This window comes from Stegostoma tigrinum, chromosome 15, assembly GCF_030684315.1.
Source record: "Stegostoma tigrinum isolate sSteTig4 chromosome 15, sSteTig4.hap1, whole genome shotgun sequence".
Taxonomy (NCBI): Eukaryota; Metazoa; Chordata; class Chondrichthyes; order Orectolobiformes; family Stegostomatidae; genus Stegostoma; species Stegostoma tigrinum.
In genome coordinates, this window is record NC_081368.1 from 454,173 (window position 1) to 478,240 (window position 24,068).

General features: G+C 43.0%; 1 protein-coding gene across 2 annotated transcripts in view; it reads left to right on the top strand.

Annotated features, from left to right (window-relative positions):
• Window positions 1-2,277: 2,277 nt before the first annotated feature.
• The window catches only part of LOC125458954 (importin subunit alpha-4-like), an 87,527-nt gene continuing 65,736 nt past the window's right edge, over window positions 2,278-24,068 (top strand). Inside the window, exons 1-5 of one of the 2 annotated variants that reach the window (XM_059651303.1) lie at window positions 2,278-2,411; window positions 11,535-11,579; window positions 13,364-13,453; window positions 16,060-16,089; window positions 16,304-16,356. In XM_059651303.1, coding sequence (XP_059507286.1) covers window positions 2,343-2,411; window positions 11,535-11,579; window positions 13,364-13,453; window positions 16,060-16,089; window positions 16,304-16,356 — 287 coding nt within the window. In that variant the 5' untranslated portion in view covers window positions 2,278-2,342. Of the gene's footprint in view, window positions 2,412-11,534; window positions 11,580-13,363; window positions 13,454-16,059; window positions 16,090-16,303; window positions 16,357-24,068 lie in introns of those variants that run through there. The other variant, XM_059651304.1, reaches the window with a different exon arrangement.

The following is a 24,068-nucleotide window of genomic DNA, read 5'->3' on the forward strand; positions in this document are numbered from 1 at the left end:
TGGACCTTTCTTCAGAAGAAAGGGTCCAGACCCGAAATGTCAGTCTTCCTGCTCCTCTGATGCTGTTTGGCCTGCTGTGTTCATCCAGCTCTACACCTTATTATCAGAGATAATAGGAACTGCAAATGTTGGAGAATCCAAGATAACAAAGTGTGGAGCTGGATGAACACAGCAGGCCAAGCAGCATCTTAGGAGTTCTCAGACTCTCTGGCATTGGCAGTTCCTACTATCTCCATATATAGATAGTTTATTTTTAAGGGACTAGGTAATGACACTGCAACTTTAAGAGGTGTCATTTGTCCTTTTTTATCACGAAGGGAGATTGAGACAGAGATGTCAAGCAGTGTGCTCAAAGCAAATAGAGAAAACAGCTTGCGATGCCTTGGGTTTTTTTAAAAGTTGGAACAATAGAAGCAGCCTGAATGGGTGGAGTCTAGTTCCCACAGAAGCAGGATGTTTAGTTTTAGCTTTCAGCAGTTGTTGGGATCTTGAAGCTGGATGTGGAAGCTCTTATTCCTTTCTGTTACAGCTAAGAGCTGGGGTTCTCTTCCTGCTGCTAGAATTGCACATGAGACAATCTATCTTACTGAATTTGCCTAAGCCAAGGGTGTGTTTCTGAGATGTTATGATATTAGAACAGTTCATTAGTAGTGGTTAATACATATTATTTTGTTAAATACTTTGATAGAGTTACAGTTCAGCAAATTCTTTTGTATTTTGTCTATATTTTAACTCATGTAAAAATAAAGCCTATTTTACTTAAAGTTGAGTAGTTTGACCAATCAAATTGCATTTTGAACACAATGCTTTATACTTACCTTTACAATAAGAAAAAAGTTAAAATCTATGCTCTATTCTTAATATATTTTAAAAGGGTTTGGTCTGGTCCATAACACTGGTGTTTGGCCCATATCCCTCAAAACCTTAGATAACAAAATGTAGAGCTGGATGAACACAGCAGGCCAAGTAGCATCTTAGGAGCTCCTAAGATGTTGCTTGGCCTGCTGTGCTCATCCAGCTGAACACTTTGTTATTTTGGATTCTCCAGCATCTGCAGTTCCCATTCTCTCTGATACAAGTCTCCCTCTAAACCTTTCCCATTCATGTACATATCCAAATGTCTTTTGAGTGTTATAATTGTACCTGCAACTACCACTTCCTCTGTGATAATGGGAACTGCAGATGCTGGAGAATCCAAGATAATAAAATGTGAGGCTGGATGAACACAGCAGGCCAAGCAGCATCTCAGGAGCACAAAAGCTGACGTTTCGGGCCTAGACCCTTCAGAGAGGGGGAATGGGGTGAGGGTTCTGGAATAAATAGGGAGAGAGGGGGAGGCAGACCGAAGATGGAGAGAAAAGAAGATAGGTGGAGAGTATAGGTGGGGAGGTAGGCTATCCCCTCCCTACCTCCCCACCTATACTCTCCTCTCTACCTATCTTCTCTCCATCTTCGGTCTGCCTCCCCCTCTCTCCCTATTTATTCCAGAACCCTCACCCCATCCCCCTCTCTGAAGGGTCTAGGCCCGAAACGTCAGCTTTTGTGCTCCTGAGATGCTGCTGGGCCTGCTGTGTTCATCCAGCCTCACATTTTATTATCTACCACTTCGTCTGACAGTTTATTCCACACACAAATGACCCTCTGTGTGAAAGAGTTGCCCCTCAGGTCCCTTTTAAAACTTTCTCCTCTCACTTTAAAAATATGCCACCAAGCTATGAACTCCCCACTTTCGGGAAAAGACCTTTGCTATTCACCTTATCTATGCCCCTCATGATTTTATGAACCTCAATAGGGTTACCCCTCAACCCTTTTAAATCTTTCCCTCTCACCTTAAATCTATGCCCCTCTAATTTTGGATACCCCTACCTTGGGAAAGAGACCTTGGCTATTCCCCTATCCAGGCCCCTAATGACTTCATAAGCCTCTATCAGGTCACCCCCTCAGACTCTGATGCTCCAGGGAAAATAGACCCAGCCTAGAGCTCAAACCCTCCAAGCCTGGCAACATCCTCAAAAATCTTTTCTGAACCTTTCCAAGTTTCACAACATCTTTCCTCAAGCAGGGCGACCAGAACTGAACGTGTCGCTGCGATTCAAATCCCCTCTGCATCGATAGGTCTCTCCCCAGCACTCAGTCCTGAACAAGAGTAATAGCTGGAACATACTGCCGGGCTTCTTCCGGCTCTTCCTAACCACAGCCCCGCCCCCAAAGGTCATAGCCCCGCCCACTTGCGGGCGCGCTCACGCTCAGGGTGGGGTAGGGCGGGGCCGTTCCCCCCTCCCTCACTACTGTCAGCCGCGGGGCCGCGCCCGCATTCCGCTCAGCGCCAGGGAAGCGGCGCCATGTCGGAGCCGGAGCGGCTGGAGAACCACCGCATCCGGAACTTCAAAAACAAGGGCCGCGATGTCGAGGTACCGGGGCCGGGGGGGCTGAGTGTGCTAAGCCAGGCCGGGGACTGGGCCTTAGTCCCGGGGAACCGGATCACTCCGACACTGGGGGAGCGGGCTGCGTTGGTGGGTCACTGTTGGCCCCGGGAGGCGGGGGAGGGTCACTTGGGAAACCGGGACTGGGCCTCGGCCTCTCGCCGCCTCCGCCTCCTCCCAGGGCCCAGCCAGCCGCCACCGGGAGGGCGGTGGCGCCCTGCTCCTGTCACGGAGGCACCCGCTTCTGTTCTGGGGGCAGAAGTTCGATTCCTGCCCGTGGAAGATGTTGACATTTCAATAAAAACTCTGGAATTCAAAGCTCATACTGCCCCTGAAAACCATTTCTCGATTTTGTAAAAACTCATCGGATTCACTCGTGCTTTTGAGAGAAAGCTGCCGCCTTGACCTGGTCTTGCCTCCAGACCTACAGGAATGTGGTTAATTGATCATACAGTCATATACAAAATCGGAGTAGACTTCTGCCCTTAGAACCTACTCTAACCATTTATTATGGTCATGGGTGGTCATCCACTCAGCAGTCTGTGCCTAATTTTTCCCCATGTCCCCGATCCCTTTTGTCCCTTTTGAAACCATGCAATACTTTGGCCTCAGAGATAGTAGGAGCTGCAGATGCTGGAGAATCTGAGATAACAACGTGTGGAGCTGGATGAACACGGCAGGCCAAGTAGCATGTCAGGAGCAGGAAGGAGACGTTTAGGGCCTAGACCTTTCTTGAGAAATATTTTGGCCTCAACTGCTTTCTGTGATAGAGAATTTAACCTGTTTGCTATTCTCTGGGCAATAAAATTTCACCTAATTTCAGACCCAGATGGTTTACCCTGTATCCTTAAACTGTGACCCCTGATTCTGGACCCCCCCCCACCAAATGTTGGAATTTTACATTTATTTCCCACATGTTGTGAATAGCAAGACATCTTAGCATTGGTCTCTGTGGCACCCCACTAATCACAGCCTGCCACTGGGAAGAAGACCTATTTATTCATACTGTTTCTTTGCAAACTTTGCCCCAGACACCACTGTTGTCATCCTTTGGTTTGTTCTGTCTCACCAGCGGAGGTGTTGATACAGTGGTGTATAGTCAGATGAAAACTGCCTGAAAGTGACTGTCTGAGCTGAACTATTTTGAGTTCCTTCATCAGTATTTCTCCATTATAAGGTCAGAAGTGGGGTGTTCTCCTGTCATATTTAAGGCACATGCCAGAAGTCTGATGGAATACTCCCCACTTGCCTGGATAAATGCAGTCCCAACAACGGTCAAATCTGACGCTATCTAGGAATTAGAGATAATGGGAACTGCAGATGCTGGAGAATCCAAAATAACAAATTGTGGAGCTGGATGAACACAGCACGCCAAGCAGCATCTCAGGAGCACAAAAGCTGACGTTTCGGGCCTAGACCCTTCATCAGAGAGGGGGATGAAGGGTCTAGGCCCGAAATGTCAGCTTTTGTGCTCCTGAGATGCTGCTTGGCCTGCTGTGTTCATCCAGCTCCATGCTTTACTATCTAGGAATTACCTGGCTGACTGACTGGCACCCTATTTGCAACCTTCAATGTTTACTCCATCACTGACACTCAGTAGCAGCAGTGTGACCCATCTCCAAGATGAACTGAAGATAATTCACCGAAGATCCATGATTAGCATCTTTCAAATCTGTGACTACTTCCATCTAGGAGGATAAGGGCAACCCATGTTTGAGAACACCACCGCCTTTACACATTGTGCTGATTAGAAACCTGTGTCTGGTCCTTCAGTGTCACTGGGTTAAAATCTTGGAATTTCTGTCTGTACTGCATTGGTTTAAGAAGGCAGTTCTCCACCACCTTCTAGACGTTTAGGGTTGGGCAGTAAACAGGGCTGATCCAGTCGGTGTCACTTGCATCCTGTGAAAGGAAAATAAAACTATTTTGTCTTGTGCCCTTGTCTCCCCCATCCCAACGTAAATAACCTCTCACTTCCCCATTATGATGTGTTTGGGCGGTTGGTGGTGGTAATGTAACTGGCTGGCAATCCAGAACCTCAGCCAGAAGGCACGTATTTCAATCCCTCCATGACAGATTTCATTACAATTTTGGAATAAAGAGCTGCTCTGATTATAACCACTGTAGATCATTCTTAAAAACTCCTCTGGTTGTCTAATGCCCTTTTAGGGAAGGAAACTGCTTACCTGGTATGGCCTAATGGGATTCCAGACCCATAGCAATGTGGTTGCCTCTTAACCACCCTCTGAACAATCAATGGTGTCTTAGCCAGCCATAGCCGCCACATGTGAACAAAATTAAAAAGAAATCTGTTAGTTTTGTGCACACACAGTTACCATAATCTAGGTTCAGCCTCTGTGTCCTCTCAACTTACATTTCAACTAGCTTTTTTTAAAAAAATTCAGTCGTGAGATGTTGGCATTGCTGACTAGTCAGCAATTATTGCCCATCCCTAGCTGTCCTTTCGATCTGAATGACTTGCTAGGCCAGTTTGAGGGTAATTGAGAGTTATCTACATTATGGTGTCTGGAGTCACATGTAGGCCTGACCAGGAAGGCAGATTTCCTTCCCTGAAGGATAGTAGTGGGCCTGAGGGCTTTTCATGACAATTGACAATGGTTTCATGGTCATCAGTAGATTCTTAATTTGAGATTTTGTTTTATTGAATTTAAATTCTACCAGCTGCTGTGGCAAGATTTGAATCCGAGTCCCCAGAACATTGGCTGAGTTTCTAGATTAGTAGTCTCGCATTAATACCACTAGGCCATTGCCTCCCCTTTGTACCATCAGCAAATTTTGACACATCGCAGTTCTGCTGAAGGGTCTTTGGATTTGAAACCTTAACTCGGCTTTGATCTCTGTTGATGCTGACCTGCTGAGTTTCTCCAGCACTTCCTGTTTGTTTCAGTAAATAATATAGATTGTAAATAGTTAAGATTCCAGCACTGATTGTTGTGTGCTACATCGGTTTCAGTTTGCTAACCTGAAAACAATCCATTTATTAGTGTAGATGGAGGATTGCTCTAGTAATGTATTCACCCTAGAACCATGCATTCTTGTTTTGCAACCTTTTGTGTGGCATGTCATCAAATGCATTTTAGAAATCCAGTACACCATAGTTATTGGTTGTCCCTTAGGCAACCTGCTTTTTCCATTGTCAAAGATTCTGATCAATGTGTTAAATGACTTTTCTGTTCAATAGAAGCAGGTTGACCCTGCATGAATATTTTATAATTTCTAAATGTACTCCTGTTATCTTAACAATAGTTCCCAGCGGGTCTTGTGATTTTCGTCTGACCTCCTCCTTTTCTCCCCTCTGCTCTATGGGATGAAGTTGTTGCATTTGTTCTATTCCAGTATGCTGTAACGTATCCTGAATCTTTGCAATTTTAGGCAATTGCAACTCACTAAACAGTTATCTCTGCAGTAATTCTATTAAGGCACAGGAATTGCAAGTCATGAACTGCAGAGTACTGTCGGTCTTTAATCCCATTAGTTTTTTTACTGTATTTTTTCTTTTGTGATTGTTTTGAGTTCACTGATCCCTCTGACCGCTTGATGATATAGTATTTTTGGGATGCTTTTGGGTCTTTTACTGTGAAAAAAGGATTAAGTACTTGTTCAAAGTATTCACAATTTCCTCATTTCACCTGCCCAGCCCCTTCAGAATTTAATGTTTCAATAAAATCTCTTATTCTTCTAAACTCCTCGTCTTTCTTTATAAGTCCATCAATCCACAGAGCAGCCCAGAGAATCTGCTTTGTGCTGATTCCAGTATCCAATATAATCTGCTCTTAAACAACGAGACCAATCTATACACAATACTCCAGATGTAGTCTTACCCAAGCCCTGTACAATTGGAGCAAGACTTGCCTATTTTTATACATCATTCTTTTGAGGATTCCATTTGCATTCATCATTATTTGTTGTATTTGCATGCTAAAGTTTTGAAATTCACATACAAGAAAACAATGATTTTTTTTCTTTACTGACTCCATGAGCTCCTGTCCCATGCAATTATCCTTTAGGTGATGCCTTATCAAATACCTTTCGAAAGTACGAGTACATTACATCTACCGGTTCATTGCCTTATAATCCACCAAGCTTGTAACATTCTGAATTAACTTTTTAACAGATTATGTAAAAAGTACCAAAGTAAAGGGAAAACATTTATGTTGTATGAGAAGACAGTTGATTGGTGGCAAGTGGACTCTGGTAGTGGAGGCATTGCCACAGGGAATGTAGTAATTAGATGATTGACAGTTAACTGGCAAGCTTTGTCGAAATTTTGTACTCTTTGTAAAGAAGACACAAATTCAATATTGTTTAAACATCAGTCAGCAATTAGTACAGTAAGCGACAGAAAAGATATCTCTGCCCACTTTGACTTCCTAACATGACCTAAAAATTATATTGCATTCTGCACAGAATTCATATTTTAGAAGATGAATCCAAAGTTACTGACCCATTGCAGCAGGCTCAGTTCTCCCCATTTCGCTGAGTCTAAATTCAATATTCATCAAAATGTTCTTCCTACTCCTCATTGAATCCCTAAACAGACTTCCAGCAGTGATGCCCTCTCCAGTAAATTGTTCTCCAAGCTGGTTCAGGGTAAGTCTTTCAGTGTTCTTAAATCTCCATATCCTGTCTGATTGTTAACAGAGAGCAGTCTTTCCCTCTTCTGTTCATTATAGCTGCTGTTTCTCTTGTCTTCAGGCACTCTGGACAGCAGCAAGCACTTAGCATTAGTTCAGTACATGGTCAACTTGAGATCTTGCTTACAGGTATCCTTGTGTTACTGACATGTGGGATCTGTTGGTCTTGTGATACTAAGCTCCCTATAAGCATGTCTTTGAAAATGTAGCTATCATCCATTTGGATCACATGATCTGTCTAAAGAATTGCTGCTGACTCTAACAGAAACGTGCTGGAATACCTGCAGACTGGTGTCCTTCCATGTATGAGACTCTGTCCTGGCAGGATATTTTCAATCTTGACTGAGGCAGCAAAGGCCGTTCAGGTTTCTCGTGTCTGACAAAGAACAAAGAAAATTACAGCACAGGAACAGGCCCTTCGGCTCTCCAAGCCTGCGCCAATCCAGATCCTCTATCCAAACCTATCGCCTATTTTCCAAGGATCTGTATCCCTCTGCGCCCTGCCTGTTCATGTATCTATCTAGATACATCTTAAATGACACTAACGTGCCCACCTCTACCACCTCCACTGGCAACGTGTTCCAGGCACCCACCGCCTTCTGCGTAAAGAACTTTCCACGCATATCTCCCTTAAACTTTTCCCCTCTTGCCTTGAAATCGTGACCTCTCGTAATTGACCCCCACTCTGGGGGGAAAAAACTTCTTGCTATCCACCCTGTCTGTACCTCTCATGATTTTGTAGACTTCAATCAGGCCACCCCTCAACCTCTGTCTTTTTAATGTAAATAATCCTAATCTACTCAACCTCTCTTCATAGCTAGTGCCATCCATACCAGGCAACATCCTGGTGAACCTCCTCTGCACCCTCTCCAAAGTATCCACATCCTTTTGGTAATTTGGCGACCAGAACTCTACACAGTATTCCAAACGTTGTTGAACCAAAGTCCTATACAACTGCAACATGGCCTGCCAACTCCTGTACTCAGTGTCCCATCCGATGAATGAAAGCATGCCATGTGCCGCCTTGACCACTCTATTGACCTGCAAGGCCACCTTCAGGGTACAATGGACTTGAACACCCACATCTCTCCGCGTCACTTTCCCCAGGACTTTCCCATTTACTGTACAGTTTGCTCTTGAATTGGATCTTCCAAAATGCATCATTTCACATTTGCCTGGATTGAACTCCATGTGCCATTTCTCTGCCCAACTCTCCAGTCTGTCTATATTCTGCTGCATTCTCCAACAGTCCCGTTTGCTGTCTGCTACTCCACCAATCTTGGTGTCATCTGAAAACTTGCTAATTAAACCATCTGTACCCTCCTCCAGATTATTTATGTATATCACAAACAACAGTGGTCCCAACACGGATCCCTGTGGAATACCACTGGTCACAGTTCTCCATTTTGAGAAACTCCCTTCCACTACAACTCTCTGCCTCCTGTTGCCCAGCCATTTCTCTACCCATCTAGCTAGTACATCCTGGACCATATGTGACATCACTTTCCCCATCAGCCTACCATGGGGAACCTTATCGAACGCCTTATGAAGCCCATGTATATGACATCTACAGCCTTTCCCTCATCTATCAACTCTGTCACTTCCTCAAAGATCAGCATGGAGAAATGTGGATAAAGACTTGGTATTGGATGGCCCACATCCCATGAGTGAATAAAAAAAATTCAACATGCTTTACTAAAATTAAGGACTGTGCTGAACACACAAGCCAGATACCCACTGAGCTTTGTATTTTCACTTTATCTGCTGTTAGACCACATTTGATTTCTGCATCGGGGGCAGATGAAAGTTGATTCGAAGAATGTGAAGCTGCTTACGACCTTCAAATGAGGTCAGTGTTGATGGAAGGTGGAGTCTCTGTCCTCAGCCCATAATTTTAGTTTCCCTGATGCTGATTTCAGTACAATTTCCTTGCAGACACGGGAGAACTGATTTGCAAGATACTGCAAGCATGAACTAACAGATTGGGATGTGAGAAACTTTGATTTTTGGCACGCAGTCTTGCAAAGGTCAACAGCATGCCACCTGCTCTGGCATATGGGTAGACATCTCATTAAGTTGCTGATTGCAGCACGGAGAAATGCGGGTAAACAGTTGGTATTAGAAGGCCCACATCCCATGAGTGAATAAATCAAACTACACAAGATCTAATTAAAACAGTCATATTACAGATATAAATGAAGAAGATTGAATCCTTTTACTCTCAACAACAACTTTACAGATACTTAAACCTTAGTGAAGAGTCATAGAGTCATGGAAAGAAGATTCTTCGGTCCAAATCGTCCTTGCCGACTAGATATCTTTAATGATTCTAGTCCCATTTGCCAGCATTTGGCCCATATCTCTCTATACCCTAACTATTCTTTATCCATCTGAATGCCTTTTAAATGTTATAATTGTACCAGCCTCCACCACCACCTCTGGAAGTTCGTTCTATATATACACTACCCTCTGTGTGGAAAAAGTTGCCCCCTTTATATCTTTCTCATCTCACCTTAAACCAATGCTGTATAGTTTTAGACTCCCCCACCCCAGGGAAAAGACGTTGCCTTTTTACACGACCTCCCAACTCCTATGCTCAGTGCAGCGACCAATAAAGGCAAGCATACCAAACGTCCCCTTCACTATCCTGTCTACTTGCGACTCCACTTCAAATAACTATGAACTGCAATCCAAGGTCTCTGTTCAGCAACACTCCCCAGCTCCTTATTCACCTTTCCAAAATCCAGCTCCATACATGTATCTAAATTAAACTCCATCTGAAACTCATTGGTCTATCTGATCAAGATCCAATTATACTCTGAGGTAACTTTTTTTGCTGTTCACTACACATCCAATTTTAGTTTCACTTCCCAACTTACTAACCATACCTCCTGTGTTCACATCCAAATCATTTATGTAAATGACAAAAAGCAGTGGACCCAGCACCAATCCTTTTGGCACATCACTGGCCTGAAAAGCACCCCTCTACCACCATGGTCTATCTTCCAACTTTGAGTCAGCTCTGTATCCAATTAGCTAGTTCTCCCTATATTCCACGTTGTCTAACCTTGCTAACCAGCCTACAATGCAAAATCTTGTCGAATGCTTTACTGAATTCCATATAAATCACATCCATTGCTCTGCCCTCATCAATCCTCTTAGTTACTTCTTCAAAAAATCAATCAAGTTTGTGAGACATGCTGGCTATCTTCAAGTCAGTCCTTTTCTGAAGAGTTAACCTATCTCCACTTTAAAGGCCCTTGTTCAGTGGCATATCTATAATTGGGTTTTTTCAACAAATGCAACAAACTTTTTTTTAACTTACACTTACGAACCGACACACTCCATAAACAGCCAAAGCTATATACCTGAAATCCTGAAAGTTTTGTGTGTCATTGCGATCTTTCGATGTCCAAGTAGCTAGTTGAGAATGTGAGCGAGAAGGCTCTCTGCCAATAATTTTTATATCAGGCAAAGTTGCAATATTTAAGTGATTTATGTTGCAAGTAAAGTACCACAGTGATGTGCATACCCCTCGATTATGTTTCATTACTTAGTGAGTGTGTTTACATTGATTATGTGGACCTCTTGATCAACTGGTGCACTCCTGGTCCCATAGGCGCTACTTAGTAAAGCATTTGCTGTACTTGCATTCACAAAAGAGCTATTTTCTTTAGTTATTGCCTCTTCCTCAACAAACTATTAAGGCAGCTGGCAAAATCCATGTCTTGTGCACCTTTCTACTTCTGGAGTTCTCTTCAGCAACTTAAGGCCTTTTTTTCAAACCCCTATATGTATTGAAGACAATTGTTAACAAAATTCTTGTTGCTAAAGACCTTTTCTATCCCGTTGAGCCTGCACACGGCCTCATCTTCTGGATAGCGTCAGTGTTGCTGGATTCCTGTCGCTAGGTAACCATTTTTTTTACTGTTTTGGTTTGTTTGTGCATTGAGCTGTTCTGTTCAGTGGTTTAACTACCACATTAAAATACTCGCAATTGAGCAAATTTCCAATTACCTGACTCCACTCTCAGAATTCAAAAGTGAAACAAAAACTCCCATCTTCCCTTTCCAATCACTTACAGTATAGAAATACAAATCAGATTCAAAGCTCTGCATGTTCTGTCCACTTAAGAGCCGTCATGCCCTGTAACATTTTTACTGTTGTGCAGACCCTCTGAGGTCTGCATTCAGCAGTGACATGCAGAAATGGAACCCATTTGTTAGCTTGTCGATCGGTGTGCATAGAGCTACATAGTGACTCTGCAGCCACATACCCTACAGGGGATGTCATTTGCAACCCAAATTTCCAAATAATAATATAACTCGAATCCTCATAACAAGAAATATTGTGCACTTTGTGTAGGCATTGCTGTGAAAGACTCCATTCATTACGAAGAAATGATGTCAATTTTGATCACTGACTAATGTTGCATTATGTCTTTTTGATGTTATAGACTATGAGAAAACAGCGAAATGAAATCACGATTGAATTACGAAAGGCAAGTATTGGGGCCTTAGCTTCGTGCTGAAGATGGGAATAGGTGGGCTGGATGGGAAGAGACAAACAAGGCAAGGGAAGACATGAATGATAGGACTCTGCGAGCCACTGAGGATCAGAGGCACCTTGGTGTGTATGTACACCCATCCCTTAAGGGAGCGGGCTAGATAGATAAAGTGGCTAAAATGGCATATGGGATACCTGCCTTTATTAACTGAGGCATAGAATTTAAAAGTAGGGTGATTATGCTGGAACTGTGTAAAATGTTGGTTAGGCCATAGCTAAGAGTATAATATGAAGCTCAGATGTGCAATTTGCACTTAGAGGAGGGATGTGAACGCACTGGAGAGGGTGCAGATCAGATTTAACAGGATGTTGCTGGACTGGAGAATTTCACTTACGAGAAGAGATTTGACAGACTGCGAGATAGTAAGAACTGTCGATGCTGGAGTCAGAGATCTCACAGTGTGGAGTCAGAGGAACACAACACGTCAGGCAGCATCAGAGGAGCAGGAAGGTTGATGGTTCAGGTCGGGACCCTTCTGATTGTTTTCCTTTCAGCAGGGGATACTGAGGGGGAGACGCGATTGAGTTGTATAAAATTATGAGGGGCATTGACAGGGTAGACTGAAAGGAACATCCACCTTGGTGGAGGGATCGGTGACCAGGGGCATAGATTAAGATTTGGAGGAGATGTGATGGAACTTGTTTTCAGTTGGAGATTGATAACAATCTGAGACTCATTGCCTGTAAAGGTGGTAGAGACAGAAACCCTCATCATATTTGAGAATTATTTAGATGTACACTTGTGAAGTCAAGGCATAAAAGGCTATTGGCCATGTGCTAGATAGTGGGATTAGAATAGTTAGGTCATGGTTTTTGACCAGTGCAGACTTGATGGGACAAAGGGCCTTTTTGTAGCATGAACCTTTGTGACTCTGTATTGGGATGGGATCATGCATTAGTCTGTGACCATCCATGTAGAAATGCAATTCTTCTTTGTCACTAAAACTGTGGAAGTGAAATATACTTAATATGGTTTTAGAAAGTCCGTTGTGAGTCATCAACTTTGTAACATCTTTTGTTAAGGATCTGATCAAGGGCGTAGAGAATGAAGTTTAGGTTGTCCAACAAATACCACATAGATGAACTCAAGGATGTCATTTGTCCATATGTTGATCAGGGATGGGATGAACACTGAGCCCTGGGGTGGTTTGTTGGCCGAACATCCTCTTGCACTTCATCCTTGACCAAGGACTTTCAGTCATTTATCATGAAGGAATGTTTCATCACCTGTCTTGGCCCAGGTTGGAAGCACACGGGGCATCTTGTATGGGCAGCTCCTGTACGATGGCACATTCTTCACCCGATTGCAGAAATCGGTGTCACTAGGGTGATGATCAACAGGAATTGTTTACAAATTGCTTTGTCTCTGTCTGAGAGAAAGCAAGAGATTTCCTTCAGTACCCTGAGGATAAAATCAAAGACTTTGCAAGAGAAGCTACCTTAGCCTTGGTGCTACTTCCACATCTGGGGTTATCCAGTTGCATAACTTTCAACCGTGAATGTTGATGGAGCATTACTTTAACATTTTTCAGCAAATTGTCTAATGTGGTTAATGGATTTATGTTGGGTGGAAGATCATCCATTCAGAAGTTTTGTTGTGAACAGTTTGTTATTCTTGTGAAGTGGTTTTGGTGTTTAGTATTCTACTAGAGATGTACCAACGAAGTGCTTGTCACAGAATTTCTGCCTGTTCTTTATGTTAAATCTTTGTATTTTCAGAATAAGCGAGATGAACACTTGCTAAAGAGACGAAATGTGCCTCAGGAGGAGGTTCTCGATGACTCTGATATTGATGGTGATTTCAGAGTTGTAAGTAATACTTTCACTGACAGAACTGGACTAGGAGAAATCAAAGGTGAAGTTTGGTTCAAAATGTATGCACAAATCCTAAAGAGGAAATTAATGTAGCCAGTAAACCTGAAGACCCAAGACTTCTCAAACAGACCTTAGCTAACAGTGTTTTCAGTTCAATTGTATCAAGTTACTTGGCAAATTGGCTACAGTTTAAACAGATCAATGCTGCTGTGGCAAAAAATAGTTTTTCCTTCAAATAGTCACACTTTTTGCAATGTAGGTACTTTCGGGATTTTGTATTTTTGTTTGTGAAGTGTCCAATGACTCTGTGTCTACAGGGTTCCTCTGGACATCCAGACTGAGTCTCCTCATCAGTGAGTGGGAGAGTAGGCAGTTGTTGCCTGTGTCTATACTGCAGCTTCCTTCCACCCTACTTCATCCTTCCCTATCAACATACCGTAACACATAGGATTAGGCCGTTTGGCTCATCGAATCTGCTCTGCCATTCAATCATGGCTGATAAGTTCCTCAACCCCATTCTTCCGCTTTCTCCCGATATCATAGATGATAGGAGCAGGAGTTGGCCATTCAACATTTAAAGCCCATTCTGTCATTTGTTATGATCGTGGCTGATCATCTAACTCAGTAGAACTTTCCCAATATCCTTTGATTCCTTCAGCCCCAAGTGCTAACTACAACTCCTTCTTGAAATCATACATGTTTTGGCCTGGATTATTTTTTGTGGAAGCTAATTTTAAAGGCTCACCACCTTCTGGGTGAAGAAATTGCTCTTCATCCCAATCCTAAATAATCTACCCCTTATCCTTAAACTATTCTCCTGGTTCTGGACTCCCCTGCCATTGGCAACATCCTTTCTGCATGTATGCTGTCTCGTCTTGTTAGAGTTTTGTAGAGTTCTATAAGATAATGTTATTCTTCTGATCTCTAGTGAATATAATCTTAATTGATGCAACCTCTCCTCATACATCATCTCAGGAATCAGTACGGTAAACCTTCATTGCACTCCCTTTATAACAAGAACATTCTTCTGCAAATAAGAAGATCAAAGTTGTACGCAATATTCCAGTTGTGGTTTCACCAAGGCCCTGAATAATTACAGAAAGATATCCCCGCTCTCGGTATGCAACCTAACATGCCATTTGCCTTTTTCACTGCCTGCTTGCTTAACTTCGGTTACTGGTGTACAAGGATACCTAGGTCTTGTTACACATTCCCCTTTCTCAATATACAGCCATTTGATTTGGATACCAAAGAGAATGACCTCACATTTATCCACATTATAATGATTTGCCAAACATTTGACCACTCATTCAGCTTGTCGAAATCGGACTGAAGCATCTCTGCATCCTCCTCACAGCTCACTGTCCTGTCAAACTTTGTGTCACACATCTGCTCTATTTCTTTCTCTGTCAGGAATCTATCTAAATTCTCCTTGAATGCATCTGTGTTATTTGACTCAACTAATTCCTTTGGTTGTGCTTTCAATATCCTTGCCAATCCCTGGGGAAAGGAGTTGTTACTAAATTTCCTCCACAATTTATTAATGACTGTGTTATAATTATGAATGCAATATTGATCTCACCTGCCAGTGGAGCCATCTTCTGCGCATTTAGACCATCAAGCTGTTTCAGAATGTTAAAGACCACTGGTGTCTTCCATTCTCAACTTCTCTTTTCTAGAGAAAAGAAATCTAACCTGTTCAGTTCATTCTTCATGGGTGTAACTGGTCAGTTGCAAGGGTTAACGATTGAAGAAGGCAGCTCACCAGCACTTTTCCAAAAGGCGACTAAGGATGGGGACAGTCAATGCTGACCTAGCCAGCAATGTCAGCATCACATGAATAAGTTTTTAAAAATCACAACAGATCATTCATGAGTTTATCTAATGGCTGGGTAGGCTCAAGGGGCCAAATGCCCTATTCCTGTTTGTAATTCATTTGTTCACATGTTCACTTCTTCACAAAGGCACAGGACAGTTGGTACACTAGCTGAAAAGTCTCTTAGATCCTGGTTAAGGGGAACAGTTAATAGCAAGTGGTGAGAGAAAATAACTGGCTTTCTTCAGATATTTTTATTGTGCAGAGAGAGAGAGAGAGAGACAGACACACTCTACCTATCTTTCCAGAGGCCCGAGTGTTTCTCACTATATTATTCACACCCTTGAGCTGTTCTGCAAGTCAAAAACAGAGTTGTCTCGAGGCTGATGACCTTTGGTATCCAAGACCGATTGCAAATTCACAAGCCAATTGGTTATTTGTTGCTGGCCAAATCCTCACTCTGCACACACCCCATGGCAGCAGTTTGAACATCACACAAGTGAGTTTCTGTAATTTGTTTTTAGAAGTGTAGCAGTTCCTTCCACAAGCGTAAGCCATGTGTTTCAAAACAGTTTAAGTCTTGAATGTGGGTGTTGGAAATGGCTTACAGTGGAGTGGTAGTATTGACGGGCCTAGATGTTAACTACTCCCGTCAGTCTTTGGTCAGTTAGCTGCTGTGTCATTTTTATTTTACTTTAATCAAAAGTATTTTCCTATTGACAGCTTTTATAACTGAATCTGTACCATTGAAAGAAGTGTAAATAAGTCTTTTGTTCTTTTGCAGCAATCAATCACGTTGTCGGGGATAGTGCAGGTGCGTGCAATATTAGGTCACTTCAGAATACTCGCTTTTCAATCTATCAGTTCTACATAAATTTATTTTGCACAATGTTATCTTTTGTGCTGTGAATCTAAGCATCAGCAAAATCATTTATAAAAAGCAAATCTTTTTTTAAAAAAGACTTTAAACATTCAGGTCATTTCTTACATGCTACAGGATATAAATTGAAATATACTGATTTCTTTAGGGCGCTTCGAGTGACAATCCTGTGGTACAGCTCAGTGCAGTTCAAGCAGCCAGGTAATGCTCGATGTTTACATTTTGTTTCAGTTCAACATTTCATGAATTTTGTACAAACCATTGAATGATTACAACACAAAAGGAGGCCATTCAGCCCATCATATCTATTGAGTTTGTCTACAAAAGCAACTCAATTAATCTCACAGCATAACCCCTTTCCCTAAAGCCCTGCACATCTTTTTAGAGATTCTCAGATTCATAGAAGTATTATGGTGCAGAAAGAAGCTATTTGGCCCATGGTGTCTGCTCTGGCCATCCAAATGCATCTTGAGTTTTGCTAATCTCTAAATAACCATGTCCTGTTGAATGTCTCAGCTGTTGCCTGGAATGAAAAGTTTCAGTTATGAGGAGAGACTGGATAGGTTGGATTTGTTTTCCTTGGAACAGAAGAGACTGAGGAGAGATCTGATTGAGGTAAATAAAATGGAGAGGTATAGATAGAGTAGATTGTGAGAATCCCTTCCCCATGGCAGATGCATCTAAGACTAGAGGGCGTATATTTAGGGTGAGGAGAAAGTGGTTTCGAGGAGATGTGAGAGAGACTTATTTCATCCTCAGGATAGTAGAAATATGGAACATGATGCCTGAGAGGGTGGTGGAGGCAGGTGCTGTTGCAACATTTAAGAAGTTTCTAGATGAGTGCTTAAAGTGCCAGGACATGGCAGACTATGCCCAAGTCAGGCTAAATAGTTCTGGCGTAGTTTGGCATCTGGTTATACGCTGTATGACTGAATGTGGATATTTCAATCACTGTGGTGACTGTTGGAGAGAAACTTGCAAGTGGTAGAGTTCCAATGTATCTGCTGCCCTTGTCCTTCTAATGGTAGTGGTCATAGGTTTGTAGTGGTGTCGGAGGCTTTGGTGAATTTATGTAGTGTACCTTGTAGATGGTACACACTGCTGCTACTGAGCATCAGCTGTGGATACTGTGAATGTTTATCGGTGTGCCAAGCAAGCAGGCTTCTTTGCCCTGGATTGTCCCCAGCTTCTTGCATTTTTTTTGGAGCTGCATCATCCAGGCAAGTGGAGAGTATTCCATCACGTTCCTGACTTGTGCCTTGTAAATGGTGGACAGGCTTTGGGGAGTCAGGAGGTGAGTTACTTGCTGTAAGAAGTGTAGCCTCTGACCTGCCGTCATAACCACAGTACTTAGATGATTATTTCACTTTGATTTTTGGTCAGTAGTAACTCCCAGGATAATGATAGGGGATTCAGGGATGACGATGCTGCTAATGAATGTTAAGGGACAGTAGTTAGATTCTGTCCTTTTGAAAATGGTTATTGTCTGGTTTCTGTATCTATTGTCCAGGTCTTGTTGTAGGTGTATGCAGACTGCCTCAGTATCTGAAGTGGCACAACTGGTGCTGAACATTATGCAATCATTGGCAAATATCCCCACTTCTGACCTTAAGTTGGAGGGAGGAATGTCTTTGATGAAGCAGCTGAGGATGATTTTTCTTAGGACACTACCCTGAGGAACTCCTGGAGCTGAGGTAATTACTCTCTGACAGTTTTAAAGTCTTTTGCAAGGTGAGAAAAAGAACTTTTCCCCACAGCGAGTAGTCAAGGTTTGGAACACACTGCTTGGAAATGTAGTAGAGGCAATTTAATTGGGGCAGTTGGCACGGCATTGGCTGATCATTTAAATAGAAGCACTGTGCAAGGAATGGCTTCCTTCTGCGCCATAACAATTCTGTGAGCCTTGTTCTCCACTTGAATTATCAACCTGAAATCTGTTAGATGCGCCCTTTTCTGTTTTACCTTAGTTTCCCTCTCCCTTTTTGTTGAGGAAACTCCAATTTTGTTGTACCTTTCCATCTTGCTGGAACGTATTTCTGTTGAACTGTTTCCACCTAAAGACAGCTTATTGTTCAATTATGGTTCTGCCTGCCAGTCTTCAGTTCTAATTTGCAATTGATTTATCTCCCCTCATTCCTCAGAACTAGATCCAGCTATGTGTCCTTGTTTATTGGAAAAGAAGCAGACAGATTCTCAAAATTATTACTGTCCCAGTATACTGGGGGAGGGGGTGCAGAATAGTTTAAGAGAGCAGAGGGACTGTGAAGAGCATGTCCAGTGATCTCTGAAGGTACAACAGTTAAGAAAGCATATGGGATTCTTGCTTTTATTAATTGAGGAATAGGATATAAGAGCTGAGAGGTTATGTTGTAATAATGTAAAACATTAATTAGACATTGCTGGCGAACTGCGTTTAGTTCTGGCCGCTGCTCTGTAAGAAAGATTTAATCGTACAAGAAATGGTAGGTAGAAAATGTTGAGGATATTGCCTGGACTGGAATATGTTAGTTATGAGGAATGGTTAGATTGGCTGGAGCTGTATGGAACACAGGAGGTTGAGAGGGAACCTCATTGAGGTCTACAGTCTTGTGAGGGGTCCAGATAGTGGAAAGTAAAGCCCTATTTCCTTTGGCTGAGGGGGTCCATAACCAAGGTGTGTTGGAACATAGAAAATAGGAGCAGGAGAAGGCCATTCAGCCCATTGAGCTTGTCCCATTATTCAGCATGATGTGGCTGAACTTCTAACTCAATGCCATATTCTCACGCTCTACCCATGCCCCTTTAGTTTCTTGGAAATCTGTTTTTATCTTAAATATATTCAGTGACCTTGCCTTCTGTGGTAGAGAATTCCACGCCGTCAGTGGTAGAGAATTCCACAGGTTCACTAGCCTCTGAGTGAAGACATTTCTACTCATCTCAATCCCAAATGGCCTAGGGATTGTGAGATCCAGTCCTGATTGTGACTCCTTCTTCTGGGCCCATCAACCAGGAGAAGTATCATCCCTGCATCCAGTCTGTCCAGCCCTGTCAGATTTTTATACATTTCAGTGACATCTCTTATTTTTCTGAACTCCAGTAATCACAAGCCTAGTTGTGCGCAGTGCTGCAGATGTGGTCTTACCAAGGTCCTGTACAGCAGTTGAAAGATTTTCTCATTCCTTACTCAAACCCTTTTAAAATGAAAACCAAAATAGCATTAGCCTTCGTAACTGCTTGCTGTCAGTGACTAGTGTACTCCCAGGTTCCTTAGCACATGAACATTTCCCGGTCGCGCATGGAATTTTCATAGAATTCCCACAGTGTGGAAGTAGATCACTTGGCCCGCCAAGTCCACACCGATCCTCTAAAGAGCATCCCATCCGTTACCCTATCCCTGCATTTCCCACCCTAGACACTACAGGCAAGTTAGCACAGCCAATCCACCTAACCTGCACATCTTTGGACTGTGGGAGGAAACCGGAGCACCCAAAGGAAACCCACATGCGTACAGGGAGAATGTGCAAACTCCACACAGTCAGTTGCCTGAGGGTGGAATCGAACCCAGGGTCCTGGCGTGAGAGGCAGCAGTGCTAACCACTGAGCTACTGTGCTGCCTTTTAAATAACACTCTGCCATTCTATGGACAACTTCACAGTCTTGTATTGCATCTGCCATGCATTTTCTCATGTGCTCAGTAATCCAAATCGCCCTGAAGCTGCCCCCACCCCCCAACTTTCTCAATTTCATCTAGTTTTGTACTCCAGACTTGGAAACATTACAGTTGATTCCCTTTTTCCAAATTGTTGATAGATTTAAAGAGATTTAGAGGGGTTCATCTGAGAAATATTTTTCCCAGAGTGTTTTGACGATCTGCAACTCATTGCCTGAAAGAGTGGCAGGAACTGAAACACTAGTAACATCTAAAAAGTTTTTGAATTCCCTTGGGCAAAATCCTGGAACACCCTCCCTGACAGTATTGGTGGAATCCCTAATGGGAAAATGGATTGCAGTGGTTCAAAAAGGTAGCTCTTACCGCCACATTAGGAGCAATTGTGGATGGACAACAAATGCTGAACAAGCCAATAAAGCCCATTTCCCTCAATGAATGAAAAAAGATTGAAGTGCTACAAAATACAGGGCTGTGGACCAGGAACTGGAAAATGGGATGAGGCTGGATGATTAATAGTTGGTCAACATGAATATGATTGGCTGAATGGTTTCTTTCCTTGCTGTAAATACGATACAGCAGAGAGAAATCAGTGTGAGAAAACAGAATAACTTTTATAATTATTAAAATAACTGACTAGTAATGTCTCCAATTTCCATTAGTAATTATTTAGTTCTGCAGAAGAAATGCAGGATGAAAGAGTTTACATGTAATATGGACATAGAGGTACACAGCATGGTAAAAGGCCCTTCAGCCCAACTCATCCATGCTACGCAGGTTTCCTGAACTGGACTAGGCCCCATTGCCTACATTTGGCCCATTTCCCTCTAAATCTTTCCTATCCATCTATCTGTACAAATGTCTTAAACATAATTATACCCATCTCTACCGCATCCTTTAGCAGCTTGTTCCATATACATACCACCCTAATGAAAAAATTGCCCTTCAGGTCCCTTTTAAATCTTTCCCCTCTGACCTTAAAATTATGCCCCTGGAGTGGTTTTGGACTCCCCTATCCTGGGGAAAAGACTTTGGCTATTCATCTTATCCATGCCTCTTGTGATTTTATAAACCTCCTTCAGCTTCCTGTACTCCTGGGAAAAATGTCCCAGCCTATCCAGCCTCTCTTTTAAATTCAAACCTTCTAGTCTCAATATTGCTCCCTTTCCAGTTTAATAATACACTTTCAATAGCAGGGTCACTGGAATTGTGTGCAGTACTCCAGATGTGGCCACACTAATGTCTTGTACAACTGTAACATAATGTCTGAACTGTATACAGTGTAGGAGTAAATTACTGCAGATGCTGGAATCTGTATTGAAAACAAAAATGATGGAGACGCTAGCGGGTCAGGCAGCATCCTTGGAGAGAAAGCAAGCTAACATTTCGAGCCGAGAGAGTTTTTTTGTATTCGTTCCTGTATTCAGTGCTCTGACCAATGAAGGCAAGCTTGCCGAATGCCGCCTTCACCACCCTGTCTACCTTTGACACCACTTTCAAAGCACGATGTACTTGCACCCCTCTGTTTGACAACACTCCTCAAAGTCCTACCAATAACTGTTTAAGTCTTCTCCTAGTTTGACTTAACAAAATCCAACAACTCACATTTATCTGCTTTGAACTCTATCTGCCATTCCTCAGCCCATTGGCCCAGTTATTTAAGAACACTTTGTATTCTTAGATAACCTTCTTCATTCCACCAATTTTGGTGACATCCTTGCTTGCCGAGCTGGCTTGTTCTCGCTCAAGCCAGCTCGGCGAACAAGTCAACAATCTCACCCACAACCCAAGCTACAGATCTTTACCAAAACTATTGGAGTCATCTGCAAACTGACTTAACCATGCTTTCTATATTCTTATCCAAATCGTTTTTAATAAATGGTGAGCAACAGAGAATCCAGCACTGATCGTTGCAACAAACTGTTGGTCACAAGCCTGCAGTCTGAAAAACAACCCACTACCACCCCCCACTGACTCCGACCATCCATCAAATTTTACATCCAGTGGGCTAGTTCTTCCTGGACCTGTGAGATCTAACCTTACTAACCAGTCTGCCATGTAGAAGCTTGTCGAAGCCCTTGCTAAAGTCCATGTAGACGATATCTGCTGCGCTATCCTCAACTATTTTCGAAAACCTCAATCAAATTTGAGAGGTAGTTCTCCACACAAAACCATGCTGACTATCCCCAATCAGTCCTTGCCTTTCCAAATGCATGTAGATCCTATCTGTCGGAACCCTCTCCTAAAACTACTCACCACTGGCATTAGGTTCACAGGTCTGTAGCTCCCTTGCTTTTTTACAGCCTTTCTTTAAAAAAATGGCATAACATTAGCAATTAAATGGTCTTCTGGCACTTCACCTGTGGCTATCGCTGATGCAGATATCTCTGCCAGCGCCCTGCAATCTCTTTTGTATCGTGCCACAACGTCCTGGGATGCACTTGGGTAGGAGCATAGGAATTAGGAGCAGGAGTAGGCAATTTAGCCCTTCAACCCCACTGCACCATTTAACATGACCATGCCTGATCTTATCCTGGTCTCAACTCCATTCGCTCGCCTGCCTGCTCCTCATAGGACATTATCCTGCTTTTCATTGGAAACATGTTGATTTGAAACAGTCATCTGTTGATTGATTCTGCCTCCACTGTACTCTGTTGTAGTTAGTTCCACAGATTGACAATCCTGAGAGAGTAGTTTCTCCTCATGTTAGTTTTGAATCTACCTCCTCTCACTCAGTGTTAATGCCCTGTTGTTTGAGATTGTCCCATAAGGGGGAACATCTGTTCACAATCCATCTTATAATTCCCTGTGTACCTCAGTCAAGTCTGCAACACGCACCCCCACCACCATTGTTCTGAACTCCAGTGAGTACAAGCTCAAGCTATTTGGCTGCTCCTCATACAACAACCTTATTATCCCTTTCATACACGTGATCCTGGGGATTTATTTTATTCCTTTTAAAACCTCCAGCATCTTCTCTTCTGTAAAGTGGATCCGCTCTTCCTGTTGTGGCCTCCTCTACAACGGGGAAAGCAGGCGGAGGCTTGGGGACCACTTTGCAGAACACCTATTCTCAGTTCGTACTAAACAACTGCACCTCCCAGTTGCGAACCATTTCAACTGCCCCTCCCATTCCTCAGACAACATGCCCATCCTGGGCCTCCTGCAGTGCTACAATGATGCTACCCAAGGTTGCAGGAACGGCAACTCATATTCTGCTTGGGAACTCTGCAGCCCAATGCTATCAGTGTGGACTTCACAAGCTTCAAAATCTCCATTCCCCCCACCGAATCCCAAAACCAACCCAGCTCGTCCCCGCCTTCCTAACCTGTCCTTCCTCCCACCTCAGGCCCCACCCCATTTCCTACCTACTAACCTCATCCTGCCCCCTGCCTTGTCCATCCTCCTTGGACTGACCTATCTCCTCCCTAACTCCCCACCTACCCTCAACTTTACTGGCTCCATCCCCGCCTCTTTGACCTGTCTGTTTCCTATCCACCTATCTTCTCCTCTATCCATCTACTATCCGCCTTCCCCTCTCTCCCTATTTATTTCAAGACCCCATTCCTCTCCCCCATTTCTGATGAAGGGTATAGGCCCGAAACGTCAGCCTTCCTGCTGCTGTGATGCTGCTTGCCCTGCTGTGTTCATCCAGCTCCACACCTTGTTATCTCAGATTCCCCAGCATCTGCAGCTCATACCATCTCCTCAAGTCATGACTATTTACTTCTCCGAGTTTCCTAGCTTCCATATCTTTCTCTATGGTAAATACAGATGAGAAAAATTCATTTAGAATTAGATGCATATCCTGTGTTTGCACACACAATGACCCCGTTAATCTTTTAGGGGCCGTATTCACTCCCTAGTTACTCTCATGTCCTAAATATACATGTAGAATCTCTTTTTGGATTCTCCCTTACCTTGTCTGCCAAAGCTATGCCATGGATCTTTTTTGTTCTCCTGATTTTGCTCTTAAGTATAGTCCTAAAACTCTTACACTTTTCCCAGGACTGATCTGATCCCAGCTACTTATACCTGATATATGTCTCCTTCTTTCTCATGACCGGAGCCTCAATATCTCTAGTCATCCAGTGTTCCCTACTCCCTCCGTGCTTACCCTTCACACTAACAGGAAAATGCTAGCTCTGAACTGTGTATTTTGTTTTTGAAAGCCTTCTATTAGCCAAAAGTCCCTTTGCCTGCGAACAGCTTCCCTAAATCAACTTTTGCAAGTTCTTGTCTAATACCATCAAAATTGGCCTTTCCC